This window comes from Dreissena polymorpha, chromosome 8 (assembly GCF_020536995.1).
Source record: "Dreissena polymorpha isolate Duluth1 chromosome 8, UMN_Dpol_1.0, whole genome shotgun sequence".
Lineage (NCBI taxonomy): Eukaryota > Metazoa > Mollusca > Bivalvia > Myida > Dreissenidae > Dreissena > Dreissena polymorpha.
This window is the reverse complement of record NC_068362.1, coordinates 4,472,193-4,496,110: the sequence shown is the minus strand read 5'-3', so window position 1 is coordinate 4,496,110 and position 23,918 is coordinate 4,472,193. Positions and strand designations below refer to the sequence as shown.

General features: G+C 34.0%; 2 protein-coding genes across 3 annotated transcripts in view; one reads left to right on the top strand and one right to left on the bottom strand.

The window, feature by feature from the left end:
* Positions 1-8,508, bottom strand: part of LOC127842425 (semaphorin-2A-like) — a 45,551-nt gene extending 37,043 nt beyond the window's left edge. For both annotated transcript variants that reach the window (XM_052371922.1, XM_052371921.1), the window contains exons 1-3: positions 8,215-8,508; positions 3,765-4,106; positions 782-905 (exon numbers count right to left, since the gene is read on the bottom strand). In XM_052371922.1, coding sequence (XP_052227882.1) covers positions 782-905; positions 3,765-4,106; positions 8,215-8,272 — 524 coding nt within the window. In that variant the 5' untranslated portion in view covers positions 8,273-8,508. The remainder of the gene's footprint in view (positions 1-781; positions 906-3,764; positions 4,107-8,214) is intronic.
* A 6,948-nt stretch (positions 8,509-15,456) lies between these two features.
* On the top strand, positions 15,457-23,467 carry LOC127842171 (hemicentin-2-like). Its single transcript, XM_052371525.1, has 5 exons — positions 15,457-15,751; positions 19,733-20,059; positions 20,248-20,550; positions 21,031-21,302; positions 23,285-23,467. The coding sequence occupies exons 1-5, from the start codon at positions 15,478-15,480 to the stop codon at positions 23,465-23,467; spliced, it is 1,359 nt and encodes a 452-aa protein (XP_052227485.1). The 5' UTR covers positions 15,457-15,477.
* The last annotated feature ends 451 nt before the right edge of the window (positions 23,468-23,918 follow it).

The following is a 23,918-nucleotide window of genomic DNA, read 5'->3' as shown; positions in this document are numbered from 1 at the left end:
AGAATATGAGCTGTGCCATGCAAAAATGGGTCCAGCAGCTGGAGTTTCACTTCTTTATATTAGGACAAAACCCTCCAGCCTGCAAACTGGGCATCCACACACAGTCTGGTCAGGAGCTTACTCTCTGCCAATGAGACCACGAAACTTTGGGTTACTCTATAATGGAAATCCACAGACTCTTTCCGGAACTAAATGCTTGCGCAAATGGCGTAAGATCCATTTTTCATGATGTGGCTCTAATAATGTAGAAGAAATATTCCCAAACCGCTCCTCTCAGATTTGAAGAGCTGTTCATGTAACAGTTAATAATGCTCACTTAAATCAGTTTTGCAGTCTTCAAATAAATTGCGTTATTTTACATTTAATGTTACATTTTGACTTAATAAGACATAAACAGGTATTATGGACTGATGTGCAATTTTGTTTTCCTAATACGATGACAATTGTTAAGATTAAGACAGCAAAAAACGTCAACTGCTTACAGGACAGCCACCACTTCTGCCACTTCCACAACAACCACTGCTACCCCCACTGCAAGTAATATACTACCTGTACTACCACCACCATCATCACTACTGTTAATTAAACTATTACATCTACAACTACAACTCTAACTACTACCACAACAACATCCACGAATACAGCCATTTCTTCCGCGACCACTACTACAAATACTGCTACGACTGAACCAACCAACACTTCCACCACAACTACTCTTCCTACACAACCGCCACCTCCACCACGCACTAACCCAGCCACCTACCATTACCAACATACTTACATTGCACCAACATAGAGGACATCCGGCGCCACTACAAGGTATCGGTTGTAGTTCACAAAATTTGTTTTGTCGTGGCAACTACCATTACAACATGTGAAATGTACCAAATGGCTACCGCTCAGATCTGGAATACAAGAAGTATTATTACATATTTTATGAACCATGCTTTGGGAAAACGAGGCAAAATTCCATAAGTGTTTCCCAGATTAGCCTGTGCTAATCCAGGATGACACGTTCCGCTGTTATTGCTTCTTAAAATGAAGTTTCTTCTTAGCAAAAAAACCAGTTAAAGCAGAAAGTATTATCCCCAAAAAGCTTGAACTGACTGCACAGGCTAATCTGGGTCGACACTTTACACACAAGCATCCAATCGTATTCTCTCAGAGCACGACTCATACCTCAAAATCATAAATCAAAAAATTTTCAAACCATTGCGCTAAAACATTATCAAAAACATGTATTGCAGCTTCAATCACTGTCAAAAATTGTCTCCTATCATCTATGTTGTTCATTTATATTAAAAAAATCAGCACAAGATAACTGAAAACTTATATTTGAAGGGGATTTTGCAGCGTGTACATTTCTTATTGTTTTTGTTAGATCCCAGCAGAGGATTTCATATTTGACACCGTCTTACACTTACATAGCATATTTTTTTCCTTTCAAATATTGGTTGAATTATTTGTTTTCTATAATTTGTCAACAAATCAATTTTTTTATCCAACTATTAATTTTCACGAACAGAAAAACAATTCAACAGGCCCTAAACAGTTTAAAGGGAGACAAATGTTGTATCAAATATGCTCATATTGGAAGAGAGTTATTTTTAAATTCTTTTACATTGGTGTTACATTAGTTATAAATAGTTTTAGTGATAGTTAGGTATGTATCAAATTAACAGTTAACAAATAGTTAAGACGATCATGAACTATTTAAAACAAGCATTAGCATAATAAATTAATTACCTCTCCTTATTTAACAATACACTTCAGAAACAATTAATTTCCTTCAATATAAACAAAAAGGTCAGAGGCCTTAGTTCGCGCATGTGATACTTCTGGGAACTGATCTGTTCATAGCAACTTGTGTGATTTTTTGAAAACCATTTTCAAAAATGGCCGAGGTATCTTTAAAACAAATGATCTGGGCATATTTCACGAAGTTTAGATAAAAATGAGACTGCAAAAGGATTCAGAATGGTTTATTTATAGCCATAGAAGGAAACTTGCACCCTGTGGTTGCCTTGTTTTTCACGTAAATGACCTTCACATGCAATGGACCGGAACGTTTGGAACAACTACATGTATGAGAGACGGTCACTTAAGGATCATTCCTGTGAAGATTCTTTAACATCTGCCAGACAGTGCAGGTGGAGAAGTGAACAGAAGAAAGCACAAACATTATGAACTGACAAACACAGGCAAAACAGGGACCACACTTTCTGCCCACACTGCATTGTTTGCTAGGAAGTGACTCTTTAAAATGAAAAATTCCATAAATGGTGAAAGTGTCGTCTATTATCTGGGACGACGCATACAGCACATATATCAAACCCTGTTTTCCCAGAAAGCTTTTCAAATCAGATTAAAAGTAATGATTTCATTTCCTTTTTTTCAAAACCAATAATTCACAAATTCCTTCTGTGAGCCATATTTGACATCAGGATATATGTATATGCAATTATTATTCAATCATATACCTTTACCAACATGCTTAACTTCATCCTGGATGTCTATACAACCTCAACTCCTATCTCACATGATATACTTAATAACTGCATTAAATTCGTTTGATGTACATATATTCACAGAAGAACAATTAAAGCCACTTCTAATACCATTTGTGCATCAAACAATAATTAAAATAGGTCTTCTTAAAGAAATGAAACTAATTAGTGGTACTTTTTGATTGTTTAACGTTTGCACTAAATTGGGCTACGCATATACACACAGTGCTCCATGACTTCTATGGCAAACGAGAAACCACAGTCAAACAGTCACATTTGTGTCGTCAACTAGGAGCATGTCAGAACTGTCTTCATGTGTTATAGTATTAGACCGACAGCAATATTAAGATACAAGCCTGGCTATGGGAAAACGGGGTTTAATGGGCGTAAAGTGTCGTCCCAGAGACTGCACAGGCTAATCAGGAACTATACTTTCACACACAAAACTGGATTTTCCCTAAGAGACTTCTTTCAAACCAAAAATACAATACAAACGGAAAGGTTTGTCACTGATTAACCTTTGCAACTGACCAAGCAAATTTGGGACGACACTTAACCGCACATGAATTAAACCCGGTTTTCCCAGAGCAAGGCTCAAACATAGACAATTTGACTTACAAAAGGTCCAAACAAGGTCAAGGTGAAAGTGAGACAGTGTGATACAGGAAAGAGGGAATAGCCATACCTAACAACTGTTCATCCCATCACCAAGTACACTTTGTCTCAATACACCCCTATGAGTAAAATTTACATTAACTGTTGACTTGCCATGAAAAAGTTGTAACATTTTGAAACATGATTTTGTTTCTTTTTTAATTAACACACTTCGAATCATGTTTATTGAGCTTTTCTGGATACTTCAGCCATTTTCATTTGCTTGTATATATATAAATTGTTTATAGATTATGTTTGTACTGATCCATTGACGCAACCAAAAGTTGCGTGCTATTAAATTTCTAAGAAGGATTACAGAACGAATCAATTAAAATTATCATTTAATAGCTTAACAAAATCAAAATACTAAGAACTAATTAGAATTTAAACTATTTATTTGATAAATTGGTGAGGAATATAGCATAGCAAGTGGTAGAGACGCGTATTATTAAGTCACTCTTGGTTCGCACTCGTGAATTCACACTCATATAAACTTATTACCGTGGTAACTCGGCAACAATCGATGCTAGTAAGAAAGTATTTTTTATTATTGATATAGATAGTAAAATTAAGCCATACTATATAAAACGATCAGATATATACCTGCCACTTGTAGTATTACTGGGTTACTATCATGCTCCTCGCCATTGGCTGTTACAATGCACTTCCATGTATCGCCTGTGTTAGATAAGGTCTGTTCTTTCAGTGTGCATGTTGTTTTTGTTGATAGGCTGCATTCACATTGTTTGAAGGAACTCGCTATCGGATCAGGATCGAACAAACAGGTTCCATCTGGCTTTGTAGCAACGGATTGAATTAATGTGCCATTCCGGCCTTGATATTTCCACTGTATTAGAGTCCCACTTGTGAACGTGCATGTCAACTCCAAAGCTTCGTTCACCCTTATGTTGGTTGAATTAGCAGTGAGAACGGGTGCCTGTGCAGCTTGTAAAAAAAGGACTTACAAATTATGCATGCAAAGCTATGTAATGAATTTGATAAATACATATAAACGTTAAACATATAAACGCATGAATCATAATTTTTTCCCAATGTGTGTTATTATAATTATAATGAATGTTATTGTGACTGGTTATATGTGCTATTGTATCCAATCTTTACTTATTAAATTTACGGTACTTAAAGTCTGACATAAACCATTTCTCCTATACTACGGTAATATCGGTTGAACACCTTCGCGACATAAAGTTATCTTATTTTGGGGTAATTTTTAATGAATTAGTTTATCATGTCGTTCTGTGCACGGCAGTTATATGCCGTAATGTGTTTGATAAAAAATGACTTTCTAAGTTAATAGATTTGCTCGCCATAGCGCTATATTGTTTAAGTTTTGTTTGTTTAAACGCATGTGTAAGGTAGCATAGAAGGCCCAAAGACATATTTGGAAATAAAATTTAAATAAGCATACTAACATTCCTGACTAATACTATGTTGACCAAATGATGTTGAATTAAACATATGTAACGCTTTTCATCGATAATTTCAAAATTTAGTATTAATAACGTTTGATCCATTACGCACACTTGGGTGTTATAGTGGGAGTGCGCTTGCTTTTGCATCGAGAAGTTCCAGGTTCGTTTGTGTATTCTCTGTTGTAATTTGATTCTTGCTATTGTAATTATAACAGGTTTGCTGTTTTTTTTTTGTTATCAATATTACGAACAATCCATTTTGTAGCCACAGAAGGCCCACGAAGGTTCACGAAAAAGTTGTGTTTTATTACATAATCATCGGATTATTACTATGTGTATAATGTTATCATTACTATTAAATGATGGTAGGTTTTAACTGTGGTCCGTTACGCAAGGATCGGGAAGAGGCATATCTCATGGTTGACAAATTATAGAATGAACAAAACGCTAAAAAGCTGACCGTGCTAGGACACACGTAAGAGCGTATTAAAATATCGCATTAAATGTGCCAGGACTTAAATCTGAAAAAAGAATCAAACAAATGTTTAATACGTACACGAGAATATCATACTATGCGAATAATTGATATATAGAAAGTCCAACTTTTACGTTTGCTTAAGGGATACGCAAACCCCATTCATTTATTTCGAAAGTATAACAATTACTGCGCCTAGCGACCAAGTGGAGCCATTTGTATTGAACTAAATATAATATTATGAAAGATGTAGCCGTAACCAAAATCGAAGTAAATCGTTTTATTTGGATTTATCTTTATGAGACACATTTTTGAATATGGATGATAGTGTATTTATCTGTTGTACAAACAATTCTCCAGATAAATATTCATCCGCTTGTAAGCATATATAGTGTTTATATTATCACCGATAGCTCACTATTAATGATACGTCCAGGCCTCAGGCAATATCATGATATTGCAGTCGGGTGATGTTTACTCTATATATGCAAGGCGACCAATCGCTGATAGTGAGCTGTAGGTAACACGGCGAAAAGTCAATATGTTATTGTTTATAATTTTACGTATGAGGCAGATAATTTTCTTTAACATCGGTGTTATTTCGATGGGTTTATACATTTTGACATAAATGTTTATAATCATGCACCACTCTTATTTCCTTTTTATGTAAATACTGAGTTTTGGAACGATAATGGATATATTTGATTGAAGTACAATGCATTCGATGTCAAAGATACAAATTCGCCTATAAGAGAAATAAAAAAATATCTTGATACGAAATGGATTACTTAAACACTGAATGTAGCGATAGCGGAGAGATTGATATCATCACATCAATATACAATGTCTTTTTGAATATGGTTATAAAAGTGTAGAAAAAAAACAAAATAACAAATCTTTGTTTTCAAGAGGTGAATACCTTTTAAAAACAAGTACTAAGACGACGCATGCAAACGTAATATGACAATATATAAAGCATGTGGCTAAGTAAATTAACTATCAATTATCGGACGCAGAGAGAGAGATACTATATAATGCGAGACAAGTATTATAAATATTAATGTCGAAAGGACAAACACATCTATACTTAACCAGTTTGTCATAAAATGAATTAGTTCATACATAAGTCGCAAACTGATTGGTGAAGAATTGTCAAAGTTTGAAAAGTATAATGCATGTAATTTAAAAAAATGAAGAAGTTATGTGTTGGTACTAAACTGGCCTCTGATAGTGACATTCACATTAATCATAATTGTTTTTTCTTCATAAATAAATTTTATAATGGTCAATAATATACACAAGTATCGTCCGCCACATCAGCAGGAAAGAAATCTCATTATAGAAATTGGACCTGTGTATGGTCAGGACCGAATCCCGAAAGAGTAAAGCGCACAATACATGTTCAATACAAGGCAAACACACGCATACTTAGCCCACACACACATGCATACAACGTGAGTCACTGCCTTGGAATGGTAAATGCAAACCACTTGGAAGCGGTTTTGAGCAGCCCCAAACCTTACATATGATTTTTAATTGATCGCGGAAGATTCAAATGTAAACATAAATCCACATCGAAGCAAACGGATTCAAATTTAAAGAAATAAAAGGGAATGCATGTTAAGTTTATCGCAATTAAACTAGTAATTAGTGAGATGCTGCATAGACTTATGATCTACATTCGATTATGTAGATAATTAATTTTCAGAAAATCAAGTTGATTTTAAACGGATTATTTAATATGAAACATTTAGAAAAATATATAACATATTTGACATGGAACTTATTGTGGACAAACGTTAAGACCCCCCCCCCCCCCCCGACACACACACACACACACACACACACACACACACACACACACACACACACACACACACACACACACACACACACACACACACACACACACACACACACACACACACACAAATGATTCAACAGTTTGCTGTAAATAATCCCTTCCCGATCGACACTATTTGCATAATTAGTTTTAAAGTGCTTTATGACTTAAACAAACTAAGTAGTATACTTCGATTGGACATATAAAGATTTATTTATATTTGTAAAGTTTACAAGATTGCATGTGCTGGATAGCAAGTGTCTTCACTGCGTTTGTTAAAATCATTACTCTGAAAAGTAATATAAATGCGAAAAGTTCATTACACATTATGGATTTCAGCAGTGGTTACTTAAACAATTGTGGAAAGCGATATTAATCCTAACATGTATGTATGAATAACAAATATATTACGTTTTATAATTAAGCAATAAGCACTAAGGCATAGATGAACCTTGAAGTAAATTAACAAGTTGGAAATCGACCATACATACATATCTGTGCACAATTAAATTTATCATCCCAAAAAGTAAAAACTCAATTCGCCCGTTTAAAAACTGATCCAACAGATAAACAAAAATATACCATTTGCTATCAAAATAATAATTATTGCTTTATATACATCCGATCTCGAAAACAATACATCCCACAATGTGTGTATACCCACACCATGGAGAAAAATATAGTTTATGATACCTTATGAACATAAATCAATTATTTAAAAATTTGGCATTATAATGTCAATCAATCTACCAAATATGATGAGCATATTATTTTCATTGAATTAAACATACGTCGAATTCCTGAAGTAAATTGTTCGCATGTCATATGATAGCCAAATGTTTAGGAACATAATAATACACACTTCTTGTTATAGAGATTCATATTGTGTGTTACCTAAAATGTGTGTTGTCTTTGCTCTATCGGTGTTTGGTGTATACAGGGAAAGTAGCTTATTGTTGCTTTTTACTCTAAAATATGATGTTATGTTGCCATTTACAGAGCAATTATTGCCGAATTTTGCGAATCAGTTTTTCTCATCAGATCGAATCTACAACCCAATATATATTTGTTACACAATGTAGACGATACCGCATGTTTTGCCTTTAGCACTGTCAGTTATATTTCTTTATATCTAGATCATTTATTCATAACAAAATTGTCTAAATGTCAAATTTAAACATGACCCATGCCGTGTTTTTGATTGTGCACGTTTATATGATGATGAGCGTGTAATATCAATGTTGAATACACGTTCTGTTTTGTTCACTTGTTTAAATATAAATCTTATGTATTATCACATACCTGTGAAGTTAATCGTCGATGATATAATTACGATCGTCCAACAGCTAATTAACAACATTCTTGAACAGTCAGACGGTTAACTTTAGCTACACAAACTTAAACTAAATACCTAAACGGTCAACAATAGATTTGCTCAGTGTCGCGTTTATTAAAACAAATTGTCTTTACTGAATATGACCAACGTTTGCGAACGATCAATTCCTTGTGCATCGATACAAACTACGCAATTCAAATACTGTAAACATTACACCACCAGTGCTTATTGAACAACTCATTGTGCAGTTTGCTGTATTACGCTAAGATCGATTTGAATATTTACCTAGGCCTACCCCAATTTCTCCTTATCACAATATTTGCAAAATTGATCAAACCTGCTACAGATTTGGATAATTATACACTGATAAGTACTGTCTCAAATTTATGAAAGCAAAACAGATGCAATGGAAGAACTACACATGTACGTAAAATAATATTTCTGACACAATAAACAAGTTCCGATTGCAAAGGATTATTAATATCAAAGCATTATATTAAGTAAACTTCAAAATCGTCCTCAGCGACGTAAATTCGAAAGTTGTTATTGCGAAATTTATACGTGAACGAAACGTACTACGCAATTTCACTTCTGGGATCCCCTTGTAAATAAAAATACGCTAGTGATAGTGAGATAAAGATACCGAATACATTTTACGATGACATATACAATTGACCCTTCACTAGTGGTAAATCACCAATGACAGGACACAATGAACGTCAATGATCAATATTTGCTTTCAGCCTTCTTACTTAAAAACTGATCATGTAATTGTGTCAACCTTTTGTTCTAGCTTTATGAAAACGTTAATGGTAATACAATTATTCTTAATCGATTGTCTATTCCCAAAACATTGACAGTTCACTCATTAAACTAAATATTTATATAAAACAATATTTAAGAAGTACCAATTTGCCTATATGTGATACAATCAAATATAATTAATATTGGGTGATATTGCATTGAAATATATATTTTGAGTTCAATTTTCAATATACTACATGCAGTGTATACTTGTTCATATAACATGACTGTGTACAATAGAATTAGATGTTGATAGCGTAAGATTATTGTTCATATTATTTTAATCATATTATATGATAGATCATTATTGATATCAAGAAGCAATACAAAATAAGATATACAAGTTATTAGAACAATTTCAGAGAGGGTTGTACTTTATGTTTCCGTTTGTTGTAATCTCTGTCTTTGTAAATGTAAATTACTCTATAAATTATTGTGTATACATGTAATATTAACACATTCTGATATATATCCTGTCAGTTGTGCCAAATTAATAACTTTTTTCATGAACATCGATTGTAACGTAGATTCTTTCATTTGTCTGGAATATTAAAAAAAGTCGGAAAAATAAATCAGCATTGATGTTAAATTTCTATAATGTTTTTTGTTTTCACCTTTGTACAGATGTTGCAAACTGTTTTACACGACCCTAACCCCTTTGTTGTGTAAAGCAACGAGATAACATGTTTCCTTATTTAAAAAGACGTTTCGAAATTCGGGAACATTTTAAACTGTCAAACAACATAATAACGCTAAAAATAAAATATTTAGTACATGTGAAAAGGCAAAAACTATTGTTTCTATTCGTATACTGTAGTTAAACGATTAGCAGTTTTTTTAAATAACTCGGACGATAAGTAGTTGGTATTGCGACATGAATGCTCCGTTTCAAAAATTCAAAGTACACCAGTTTTGTAATGTGGATATAGAATCTAGAGTTTTATTGTTTGCTGTATGTTAAACAACATCAGTTTGATTTGTGCTGTGTGGATGCAGCTGAACGTACCCCTGTCCCCGTCTTCAATGTTGTCAGGTTTCAGTCTGTAGGGACTGTAAGTAGTAAACCCATTTTTTGTTACGTGGAAAAGACATACTAAAGATCTTTCTTACACCTAGTTTGTTTGAAACATTTTTGTAGATACTTCGCTTTCTTGGCAACTTAATATATTTACAGATGGGCCATATGCCTGTGTGTGCGCATAACTTTGAAACATATTCCCTTATTGTTTTGATATACATTGTATTTCAGATACTTACGACACTAGACCACTAAAACGTAAAATATTCGATTCGCGTGAAACGTTTTTGCATGCATGTTTCATTTTCTGTCTGAATATGCGCATTTGATTAAAATCGTTTTAGACGCATGTTTTTTGTTTGATTAATTATAAGGTAATTATAAGGTGATTGTGAGGTCCGGCTTGCACTGAAATCTGTTCAAATCCACAGTGCTTCGGATTGGCCGCTCCGTGGTGATTTCAGTTTTAATTGTGATATATGTTTAGTTGGTGCTCTTTTATACAATACGATGACTTTCTCTCCCGACCCATTTTCTGAAGTTGTTTTCTTAATATGTCAAAATAAATAATAACATTGTTCTTAATGTTCTTTAGAGACTCGTACAAAGTATATATATAGGATCTTGCATGAGTGGTCGTTTTGTATTGAATTTATTATACGAGTCATCTAAATGAAGATAAAAACGAGGCTTGCCGAGTTTTTATCTTCATTTAGATGACGAGTTTAATAAATTCAATACAAAACGACCACGAATGCAAGAATCTATTTATAACATGACCAACAAAATGCTTTAAAACACACATGTATTCCCCTCCGTGCCATATAGAGGAAAGGTCGATATCTAGAACGAAGCAGCAATGCGGTCATTGTGTGTACCTGAGCATGAGAAGTAGTTCTGGACGAACACTCGTGTTTTTTGTTGTTGTTTTTTATAACAAAAAATAAAAAGCTCAAAATTTCTCGGTGTCAAGTTGTCAATATTTATTGAATTTAACCAGGTGAAGCTAATCAAACAATTTAAACAAAACAAACAAAAATAATATCAGATGTTCCGACATTCTGACGTCATAGCTACGTATTTTATGTATTCCGCGCGTGCCTTTTTCGTGTAATTTTATTGAGGTCAAAGTACACGGATTCAAAATCATTCACTATCAGTGTCACTTTCGATGCATCTTATGCGTTTTCAGGATGGTTCCGCTTCGTTAGCGTGTTGATGAATATGCACGTTGAATGTTCCTCCGTGAATTGGCCCACTGAAGATACTCTGAATTCCTCCTGTTACATGGAAATTTGAACGAGATTCATTCGACATCAGGGATGTAGACTGCTGTGTTGTGGGATTTAATGTGTAGTTCATAGAGGTGTTTTCATTTGAATTCGAGTGCAGGATCTGTGAAATATTCCTATGTTGGATCGGATTTATGTGACTGTAATTATTGATGGAGGCAATGTTTCTATGACCAGAGATCTGCATGATTTGGTTTGGAGGAATGTTATTGTCATTTAGTTTTTGGACGAGGTATTTCCTTGCACTGTGGTTTGACAGTCGTTTGTCAGGATTCATGCCAGCCTGCTTCACCATACGTTTCAACATAGAGGCAAGCTTGTTTACTCCGACTGGATTTCGTTTGAACCATTTTTCCTGGAGTGAAGGTAGGTGAACAGTTGTTGTTGCAATGTAAAAAGGATGATCAGCATTACTATAACTGTATGGTCTTTTGTCGGCATAAGTCTTGTAAACACTAATAGGGCATCGATCAGGGTTTTGTGTATTAGCCCACATTTTCGGCTTTACAAGTCTCACATCCCTAGGGTTCACACCAGAACGCGTCTTGGTTTGTCTTTCGGTGAACTGCAAATATTCACGGCCATGTTCGTCAGTGAACAGGGAAATGTCACCCCAACACATATCACGATGTTCTTGACAGCTTCGCAAACCAAAATGTATGGTGTTATACAACCATAAAGTCTGAAGAATTGTATCAGGGGTAGATACACCGAGCTGTTTCGACGCCCATAATTGATTTATGTCGTCATCAGACAGTGGATCACTCGTTTTAGGGAGGTTGCCTTTACCGCTCCTTTTCAGTTGACGCTGTTTCATGGCTAAAGTTTCAATGCCCTTCTTTAAAGCACCAATGTCTACTCAACACATTAAGAACTCTGCAATACAGTTGTCTGAAAATTGGATAAACCTCCAAGCCCCCGAGTGTCGAGGAGCGCGAACGACGGACCCAGTTCCGACTCAGGCGGTTTTTCTTAGCCCAATTAGGTTGAATTAGGATTAAATGAGGGTAAGTAACCCTAACTTGACCTAATTAACCCTCACCAACAGGCACCCGTGGTTCGAGGAGCGCCAACGACGGGCCCAGTAGATCGAGCGGACCGAGGCCTGAGTCGGCACCGTGGTTTCGGCCGAGAATCTACATAGGGGGCGACGGAATCGCTGTTTTTATGTTTTTCAGGGGGGGGGGGGGCTACTGAACCGCTGGCAAGGTAAATCTTGTTTGTGACGGTACCGCTTAGGACGAAAACATTCCTATATATAAATGGGGGAAATATGTAGTTATGACTTAGACAATTTCGCATTGAAAATGGACATTGACATTTTCAACGACTTTTTGGATATTTTCGAGAGAGTAATACGAGAACGTATGTTTTATTTTAATTAGTTCTAGGTCAATGACAAATTTAAACAGTTCAAAGACGAGGCATTGAATCATGGGGTCAGTTAAGTTAAAGCTGTCACATCGCAGAATGCTAAAATCCATGGAGACAAGATAGTGTATTTATAACTTTCTGTGAAAGAATTGCTTACAAATAATAAATCATCCAATTTCACTGGTAAAGTAATTTCAACGTTTTCTATAAAGTAAATTTCAAAGCGTCTGAAGACAGTTATCAGCTTTGTATAACTTCCGTTGCTGTATGTTAACCACGTGGGTATAATTAACCGATCAATTTCACTTCCTTAAGCCGATGGGTAACATACAAAAACGTAAATGTTTAAAGCAGTTCAAATTATGAATACCTTCAGCATCATGGTAACAGCATATGCCTTTTACACAGAAGACCCTGATTCAATCAACTTACGCGCTTATAAGTTTTAGATGATATTCAAGTTATTGCAATACATTTGCAAAATGTTACACACAAATGGACAGTAAACGTAAATTAACAAATTAATGTCTTATAATAGTTATACCTTAACATTTAACCAAATTGAAGAAAGGACCAAACTCGATAGCTATTGAATCAGTATCCTGAATTGTTCTAGTCTCTTTTTTTAGACGCACTTTAACCAAAATTAGTTCAGTCTTATTTCAGTATTATTATTATCATCAGTGTTGTTGTTATAATTATACCATTACACGATTCCAAATGGAATGCCTTCAATGCGTATCGTATTCCTGAGATTGCTAAAACAAGTTGTTTCGCCTCATGTATACACGCCTGAAAATCTGTGACCTAGCTGGTTTAAGTAAACTAAATCAACTCGTATAGGTTAATATAATATATAGCTTATGTTTAATATTATGCTCGCAAGATCTAAAAACATTTTATTATAAATACAGTTTGATTATAATGTGTCAATACTGTTTTCAGCAGAATAAGGTGGCATTACGCAATTTGATGGCGAATAATTTATATTGATTTTAACAAAATAACATTTTCACTTCAGTTACAATTATTATCCGAATATCTTCACCTTCGACGCAATGTTATAAATGCTTCCCAGACCAATAGCAACGGCGAAAAGCCACATTTAATGGATATGTATCGTTTCATTTAGACACGCGATGTTCAAAGTATTTTGAATGATAAAATAGAAACACCTCTTTGGTATGTCGCACAATTAGTTAAAGGCATACTTAACTTCCCTGTTTGTACACAAAACACGATGAGGAAAAATGAGTATTAATAACTTCCTTATCACATATCGGATGCACTGTCAGTATATTTGAACATGGATTTAGGTTTCAGTTGGTTCAAAAGTCGTTCGTACTCGCCATTGTAAATATATTGTTAAAAAAATCAAAGTGATGGCTAGACTATTTCTGAATATTGTGTTATGGATTATGTATAACTGTCTGGATACACGTATGTAAAATGAGTTTTATGTTTAAATACATATTGCGATACAGAAGGTTAAAATTGATGATGTTTTCTCCATATAAAGCGAGTTATTTGTATGAAGTCACACAATTCGAACTTGCACATTTTAATTTCGAGCGCAAAAAAAGTCAACGATATAATGTGTGGAATTTTCCTTTAATATACTTGTAATTAAATGTTCTCACAAAGCGTATTTTATTTAGGAAAAATAAAAGTCATATTCTACGTTCTTTAAGGCTGTACACAACTGAAACAATTTTATATACAAACAAATTAAATTAACACTAAATTCCATATCAAATATTCCATTCAATTCCTGAAGCATAAATTGACTCCAAAGACTTAACGAATGTCACTATTTTAAGTAAAAGCTAGATATTTAGTCGAAGCTGATTACAAGTTTACAGAAAAGTTTGCTCTAACGGAATAGGAAAATAGTTTTTTTTTATAGTTTTTCTTCAATTATGCACGTGCACATGAATACGACAACAATGATGTTATAGTGTTATCGATGCGATAAGCTCAATATCAATGATACATGAACATAAATATTGTTCCAACTTCCGCGATTAAGTATGGACAAGGTGAAAATGTATTAAAATAAATTAAAACTGCAATTCCGACACTTCTGATGAAGATATAATATTTATCATCGATGGCTGAAATTCGGGATTGTGCTGTTCAAAACGACCAAAGGTAGCACCGAAACTAGAAGTGAAGCTGAATAAGCCATTCGGGCGCATCTGCTGCCTAGCATAGCATTTTGTTTCAAACATGTTTGAAAAAGTGTTTGGCGCCTTAAAACCGCTTTACAGTGTACAGTTCAAGGTGATGATCGTGTAATCATTGTTGGTGTGTTTTTGTATGTTGTGAAATGTCCATACTATCAATTATATACCTGCTGTGTTCAGCAAGTTTTATTTTTATTAGTGCGATGTTATAGTTTACAATAGTTTCCCGAAATAATGTCAATGGGATATTTACGTCTTCGCCAACTAAACTATTTTTAATTGAGAGTCTTTCATGTAATGAGTTTTAATTATAATAATCCATTTGCCATTGGAATGTAGCTGCAGCATACGAGTAAAAAATTCAGTAAATTTAAAGGTTATTGGTAATGATAACAACATAATTATAGTAGCTTATTTTAAATTACGTTTATCCACCGAAGTTTAATATAATTATGGTCATAATCTGCCGAATAACGCTTATGTAACAGGGAGTGATGGTTTTCAGATATCGATTCATGCAGCGTGTCACTGACATCGAAAACCAACTTTGTAGATATGAACTCTGAAATCACCCTCTCTTGTCTAGTTTGCAATGTGTCGGAAGTAACTAGAATAGAGTACCGCCATAATGATGAACGTGTTGCGGTTTTTATATTCGGTATTACATCAGTCACAAACTCATCATCTTTCAAACTGGAGAGCCTTTCGTATGGACAAGAAATATCAGAACTTTTCTTGAAAGTTCGCAAATTTACAGACGCATCAATCGGAACATATACCTGTTTCATCAATGAAACAAGCAAGTCGTCATTGTACCTTACATTGAAAGGTAAGTTAATAATTAACGCAATGCTTTTACACCAAAAATGAAAGAATAACTGTGGCTGATATTACTTTTTTAAATGTGTCATTACATTCCATTAAATCTTTACGGTAGTTTCTGTTTATCGTATTCCACCATATGAAAAACCAACAATTAGAATTGGCGGAATACTGTTGACGGAACTGTTTGTCCGAAGAATAACTTCGTCCAGTATGGATGAATCATAGAATCCTTTGAATAAGAGGTTAGCAGGACAATGCCGTGTTACGAATACTTGTACCAGACCCATGTCAAAGTTAAAAGTAAATACTGTATCCGGGACATAACACCGTGTTTGATCCTTGACAGATGGAGCTTTACATAATTTTGCGAAAGTGACTAGCATGGCAACAAAAAGTCCTGGTACAGAACCAGCCTTTAAGCTCCAAGGTCATGGATATATTTCCAAAAATCCATTTATTATTATCCAACAGTTGTTCAATTTTTTAATGGAATACCTGTGCGGAGTGTTTTTCCTCATAATCCTGTACGTCTTAGTCATGATACAAGCTCAAAAAGTCATAACATCGTGTTGGGCACAATCTTATCAACATTATCATATTACAAAATGAAGTATGCTTAGTAGTTTCTGTAATTAACCTTGTCAATTGCAAGTAAATATGCGCATCTCAGCTGTAAAGTATTAAGAGGTGTTCACAATTATGACAATATATTTACACAATCAAATAACAATTTGTACTCATTAGACGATGGATGGGTGGTGTCAGTTTAAATATTTGAAAAGAAAAAAATGCCTTTTTATTTCCATCAATAATGTCTGAAAATAAAGACCGTCTTATGTTCATCATCAACAAAATGTAATTATATTAAAAGCGAGTACTTAGTGATTGTATATATACACGTATAGTATTGGTACATTTTATGTATGCAATTTATATTTGTAATTTGTAGCACTATTATGTTGTTTTTACGTAGTAATGCTATCGCAGCATTTCATAACACAATTTCTGTTATAGTCAAAATAGCGACACGTATCCTGGCTATGATTAAAAATAATTATATTCGACTGGTTTACATGTAGTCATTCCAGGTGCCTAAAATGAAGTAATCTTACACGTATAAATTTCCGCCTACAACAATAAGTATGCAAACACAGTGTTAGGGCTTGAATAATACCGAGTTAATTCACAAATAATCAACAACGTTAAATGAGGAGTTATAAAATACAGTTAATCCAACGTGTTTTTAAAATTGATTGAAATGCTCATTAAGTAAGTATATATTGAACTACCACATTTTGATATAAATGGATTATTGATTCTCCGAACGATAATTGATTTGTTAAGTACCGTCATATACATCATCATCACTAACAAAAATTTCAGTATCAACAACATAACAATAACAATAAACATAATAATCATCCTCAACACCAAAAGTGGTATGCTGTGTTATAGTTGTTGAACATGAAACCATCTAGTTTCTACCTAATAAATTCACAAAATATTTGAAAATCATCCAACTGGTGTACATTTTCTACATACTTCTAAATATACACCCTAGGTATGCATTTAAGCTTTCTAAATTTTCGTTACCAGATCTAATAGTTAATTGTATTGCATAATACTGAGTTATTTCGTTAAAATATGTGTTTCTAAATATATCAGATAAAAATACGGCTTCATTTCATGTCAAAGTACTTCAGTTTAATTAGTGCATTATTTCCCAAATTTGTAATTAACTTAAATTTAATTTGGCATACTGAAAGTATTACTAGTCAAGCAATTCTGTTTATGTCATAAATTAATCAAATGAAAGGAAGTAATGTGATTGTCATACTATTTTCTTCCTTTTAAATTTTATATTTCAAAGGTTAACTATGTTTATATGACTGCAAATGAAACTGCAAACTGAATTCATATATATCAAACAATGCGGACGTGTCTACCATGAAACAATTTCAGGTATATATAATATATAATGTATTGTTACAGTTTCATCAGAATAAAAGATTTCGTTATTTGTTAGAAGACAGTAAAAACATGGCAAATTCGAGCCAAAACCAGATGATTTTACATAATGCATGCACATTTTAGAAAAAGAAAACCCCCTAGAGGGCCTACATGACAAACATTTGACCAGTCAGGCAGCCCCAACTTGTATAATGACCGAAGTCGAAGTGTGAAATCCTTATGAATGTTGGGCTGTCTGGTCGGTCACTGTAATGACATTGTGTCCGAATTGGGTTTTGTTTAATATGTCTTTTAATAGCGAACATGTTCATCTTGTTAAGCATTTTATCTGCACTTAAATAAAAAAGTCAGTTTTAATCAAGAAACTATTTACAATAAGAAGTATGTTTCATTTATAATGAAAGATAATTTAAATATTATTTAAAGTACAAAAGATAACACATAATGTGTCAGTTTTTTGCAGTCGCACTAGGAAAACCACACTATAAAAAACGCCACAGCACGGTGCATGTAAGCTGCGTGTAACCCGGCGGTGACGTAATTCTTGTAACCCGGCGGTGACGAAATTCTTCAATATTTTTACGCATATTGAGCACGAGCGGTCCATACAAGAACATGTGACCGTTCTATATAATCTTGATGGCATCTTTATTGTATTTTACAGACCCAAACCGATCATATAAATAAAGAGGGTCACATTAATTTGAATAAGAATATATTATTATTATATTATTCCATGCCACGTCGTACATAATGTAACTCTGCCCACTATATCAGCGTGAAGAACATACCACACAAGCTTAGTTGATTTTATCAAATGAGTCGTGTTCTGAGAAAACTTGGCATAATGCATGTGCGTAAAGTGTCGTCCCAGATTAGCCTGTGCAGTCCTTCTGTGCTGAAGTCTCTTTTTAGCAAAAATCCAATTTAGGCGGACAATGTTGTCCCTGATTGGCCTGTGCGGACTGCACAGGCTAATCTGGGACGACACTTTACGCACAAGCATTATGCCCTGTTTTCTCAGAACGCGACTCAAATATACATTAGGGCCGCTGTATGTTAAATACACAATCTACTGTATATACGCAAGCTAAAATCACAATAATGATGACATAATTACAATTATGAATTGATTAAAACATAAATATCCCAATTCAAAGACAATACGATATAGAAATATATAGTGTGGACATATAGTTCATATTTACATTCACTGAAGACAACTTCACATCGAAGGATAAAATATAGTTATAAGCAATCAATAACACATATTCTTAACTCTTAAACAATTGCGATATATATGATAATGATGTTTTATTTAATTCAGAAACATGATTAACCATTTGTTGATTAAACATACGTGACGTATTTCATTCAAACTCATTTTACACCTCAGATATTGAGTTTAGTACCAGCGTATATTTTATGGCATTTATTCTGCCTGTCAAAACCGTAAAAATATATTTGCCTATTAGATACAATGAAGGTCACCGATTAGTCATTATACAAAACACTGTATTTTGGAAAAACTGTTAGATGTGTCGTCCAACATCACACAATATAGACAAATATATAAGGAAATACGATGAACAAAACAAGTGCAAACAGCTATACTCTTTTAAAATATAATGCAACAATATATTAGCTAAAACGAAAATCCATAACAACTTCCGAAAACTTAAAGCCACAAACAGGGATCTACTTCACAAATAAGGGTATAACACACATATAATTGTAACATTTTTCTTATAATAATTACATGAACATTTGAACATTAATTTTGCCAAATAAACCATTTCCATTAGATTTATTAAGTAGTTCACACTTATCATATAAACACTTATTTAATAATCATCATGCATGCAGTCTCTTAAAACACGGTTAAATAGACCATGCTCATCGATGTTTTGAGTTTCTTCGAAATATATGCTATGCATTTTATTTATGTACGTGCTAATGCCGTTCTACCGAGTATGTGTTTTTGAAATGTTCATGAATATTTTCAATCATTTAGTTCCAGTGGAAAATGTAACCTTAATACCAGAAATTCAAACAGTGTCCGTCCTTTCCGGTGTGGTAATAAATTACATCAGCTGTGTTTCATCAATTGGACGCCCAACGCCCACAATTACCTGGTATCTTGACAATAGAACGCCGTTTGATTACTCTGATGACGTGAACCTTACTGGGAATAGCAATAATACTGTGATCGCCGATGTCACGACAAGCAGTCTATCAATTGCATTTACAGCTAAAGAGCACAGTGAACGGATTTACTGTAATGTTTCAAACGGATATACACCGGTCATATCCAAACGGACTTTCCTAATCGATGTGTTGGGTATGTGCATGATTAGTAATCGTCTATATGTAATAATCATGATTTTCTCATAACTGTTTAGGTAGTTTGAGATATCAGTCTTATATACCTCGATACAATATGCTTATATGTAGAAGGTGTACAATGTTAATTACATAGTTTTGCAAATGGCATCATAAACTATTTGAAAATATGAGTATTTGTTTCAGATCCACCGTCAGTTCCATTGTGTCAAATCGGAACAAGTACCATAAAATCAAACATTATACGGGCTGCAAAAAATGACCCTTTTGTAATGACGTGTACCAGCAAAAGCAACCCAGCCCCATTGCGCTACAAATGGATACTGCCTTGGGGAGAGGAACAGAATGGCACTCAACTCACTATTGAAACTCTGCGAGAAAGCAGTAACAATATATACACACTTGAAGTGATCAATGAAATGAACTCAACCTTCTCAAATGAGATTGTTAAAGGAAATCTCACTACATCGTTTACATTTGAAATTTTATGTGAGTAAGTTTGATGTAAAATTAAAATTTTCATAGACTGAATTGTGTATGTAGTCCAAGTCATAGTTGATATGCTGTGTTTATAATCAAGACCAACAACCGGAAGCCTATAACATGTATTTACATGTAGATTGAACTACTAAAATGCCGTATCTATCATATTAAATAACAACATAACGTGTAAAAGACAATTAAATTCATAGGGTATGTGTTTAAAATTAATCAATAACATATATATATAATTTATTGTGTTTACAAAAGTTGATCCCGGCACAAATGTTTTTTTTATTATCGAAGTAAAAACCGAAAAATAAATTGTGCAAATATAGGCGTATTGAGAGGTATAGGGGTCAACTAAAAGTTGCGATGCATTTTCCAATCCGACAGCTAGTGATTTCTAGACATCAAATGACATGTTACAAGCAAAAGGCCCAATTGGCACACTTTCTTTTTATAATGGCATTATATTCTTTATTTCAGCACCACCTGCCGCTCAGTTCATTGGAAATTACACAGTTCTATTGAACACAACGTTGTCTGTTGTGTGTCCGTACATACCAGGAAACCCCCCAGAGACAAGATTCATGTGGTTTCGAGGAAATACATCCTTGATAAGGTCAGAGCAAACTTTGTCGTTGACACGTTTGAAGATCGCTGACGAAGGATCTTACACCTGCAAAATAAGCAACATATTGGACCCTACAGGACGAGACATTGAAGAGGCATTCGATGAAACATCATTTTACGTGGATGTGGAATGTACGAGCAGTACTATTGATACATTGAAACGTCATTTTTATTCGGGAATATTGAATACACATTGTTGTTTAACAGACCTGTAACACAATGTGTTATATCTTATTTTAATCTTGTAGACCCTGCCACCATAAAAAGATTTAACATCGATGGGTTATTTTCTACAAATACTACTTCCATAATCGAAGGTCAGAATGTTACGTTATACTGCGAAGCTGACAGTGACCCTGTAGCGGTACTTCAAATTGTAAATAAAACTCGTGGAACTGAACACTTACTGAGAGAAATACACGACAACACAATTTCCGCCAGAGTTTCAAATGCACGATGTGAGTACGATATGGGTGTCTACCAATGCGAAGGAAACAACAGTTACAATGCTATAAAACAAGTGATGGAATTTGAAATCATGATCTTATGTAAGTAAACACAATATATATGTGTATATAAGTATATACCAGGGTCCATTCAATATATTAATTTACATATTTTCGAATAACTCAAGGTCATAATTAAATTAGAACTTTTCAACAGGGGGCGATATTACATTCATACCACATACTAAAACATAGTATCGTTTAGTAATATTATTCATTTGAAATTGGTGCACTCCCTGAAAAAGCGGTACACGCAAGAAACTATCCAATAATTTTCATAATCCTCGTGGCCGTCATATGAAAGACGCATTATGACATGTTTCGCCTAGCCACAAATAATAATGCAATGTTTCTTTAATAATATGTTTATTTGGAAACCCTGATATATTTGTTAAATCGTTAATACAAAACAAACAATCCAAACAATCCCAACACAATTTTGTTTCAATCGCGCTATTGTTTATAACTGTACCACTCTATCTAAATCAAAAGTGCCCATGCATTAAGAAGTACTTAAAGTATGGTATGTTCATTCATTTTTATCATACCACCACATTAATATCTGCTTGATATCATGTTGTCTGATACCTTTTTTATATCACGGTCAACATGAAGTTCATATATTAGTCATGTGTGGAGGCTACTAAGACTTAATTAATATGTTTTGTTTTATTGTAAAACTGAATCAGATTTATCAAAACAAACAATTTGATACCAAGAGGTATAACATTTAATCCACAAACAGAAACAAAAACAGAAAAAAGTATTTTCCAGATATTAATAATGAATAAGTACATGCTGATGACGTCATGTAACAAACGGACTACTTTTTTCGACACGCCTTCATATGCAAACATCAAAGGTCAAAGGTAATGTCAAAAGTTCAGCACTTAATATAAACAGACCAAACAAATAAAAACAAACAATAAAAAACCAGTAAAAATAGTAAAACATAAAATAGTAACACACTTCACAATAAAACCCAATGTAATATGCATAAATAATGAAACAATTTTAAATCATAAATGATTATTAAGGTTACATTTGTCGTCTTCTACAGTTTGCCAATGTTGACACAGGAATTGTGTTTCATAAGGCTAGTTAAAGTTAATTTCTTTTGAAAACTTTTGAGGACTTAAACATTAAAAAAGATATTTAATACAATAAATAAACATTACCATGTCAGACTTTGTGGATGGAGATAAGATGACATTGTTTAGGACGGTTTAATGGAGGAAGTTGTTATGTCGATCTTAGGAAGACTTTGCCAATCAGTTTGGAATAAATCTGAGTGTTTAATGAACCATTTGATGAAAGCACAAATGCAAATGTCAATTCAAATAAAAGTCATTTAGAATTCCTTACTGCAACAAAATCAAAAACTGAGAACAGTGAAAACATATCAGACGCCATAGAAATAACAACCTAAGATGTAAAAAATAATTGAAGGCTAACAAAAACACCATCCGGAAAACACTGGCAGATGTGAGTCGATTTCAAAAATATCTTGCCAAGAAAGGCGAAACGAAGGCAATCCACAATTTATCAGTCGACCATCTAGATATATATCTTGCTGCATATATCTGCTCTCCATTCGCAAGAATGATGGTGATGAATACGAGCCTGTCACATTGCGTAGCATCGTGGGAAGCTTTGAGCGGAAACTTCAAAGAGCAAAGTACCCATACTCTATCTTCCGGAGCAGTGGTCCAGAATTTTACCTTACAAGTGACTGCCTGAAAGCAAAGCAGAACAATCTAAAAATAACAACAAGGAAAAGGTAAATTTAATCACTGTTTAATCACGGCAGAAACTTGGTGATTTTTTTCCCCAAAATGTTGAAAACTATGGCAATCGAGGCCGGTTTTGAAAAAAAAAAAAAACATAAGTAATCATTCTGCTAGAAAACACCTTGTTCAAAAACTAAGGGATTCCAATATCGCACCCACCGAAATGATGCAAATAACAGGACACAAAAACGTACAATCGATAATCCATTACAGTGAAATTTCCGAACAAACACAAAAAAGATGTTCAAACCTTTTGGCAACATGTTTTACTGCAACTTCATCTGTTTCATGCACTTCTGTCAACACTTCCGAAATGAACATTTTCTCTCCCCACCCACCCGGCAGTTTCACAAGCACAGTTTCCTGGCCAAAATCCAATAAATGGCATGTGTTTTGGAGCTTTACTTAACGTGCCGAACCTCAATATCTACGCACAACTACCACA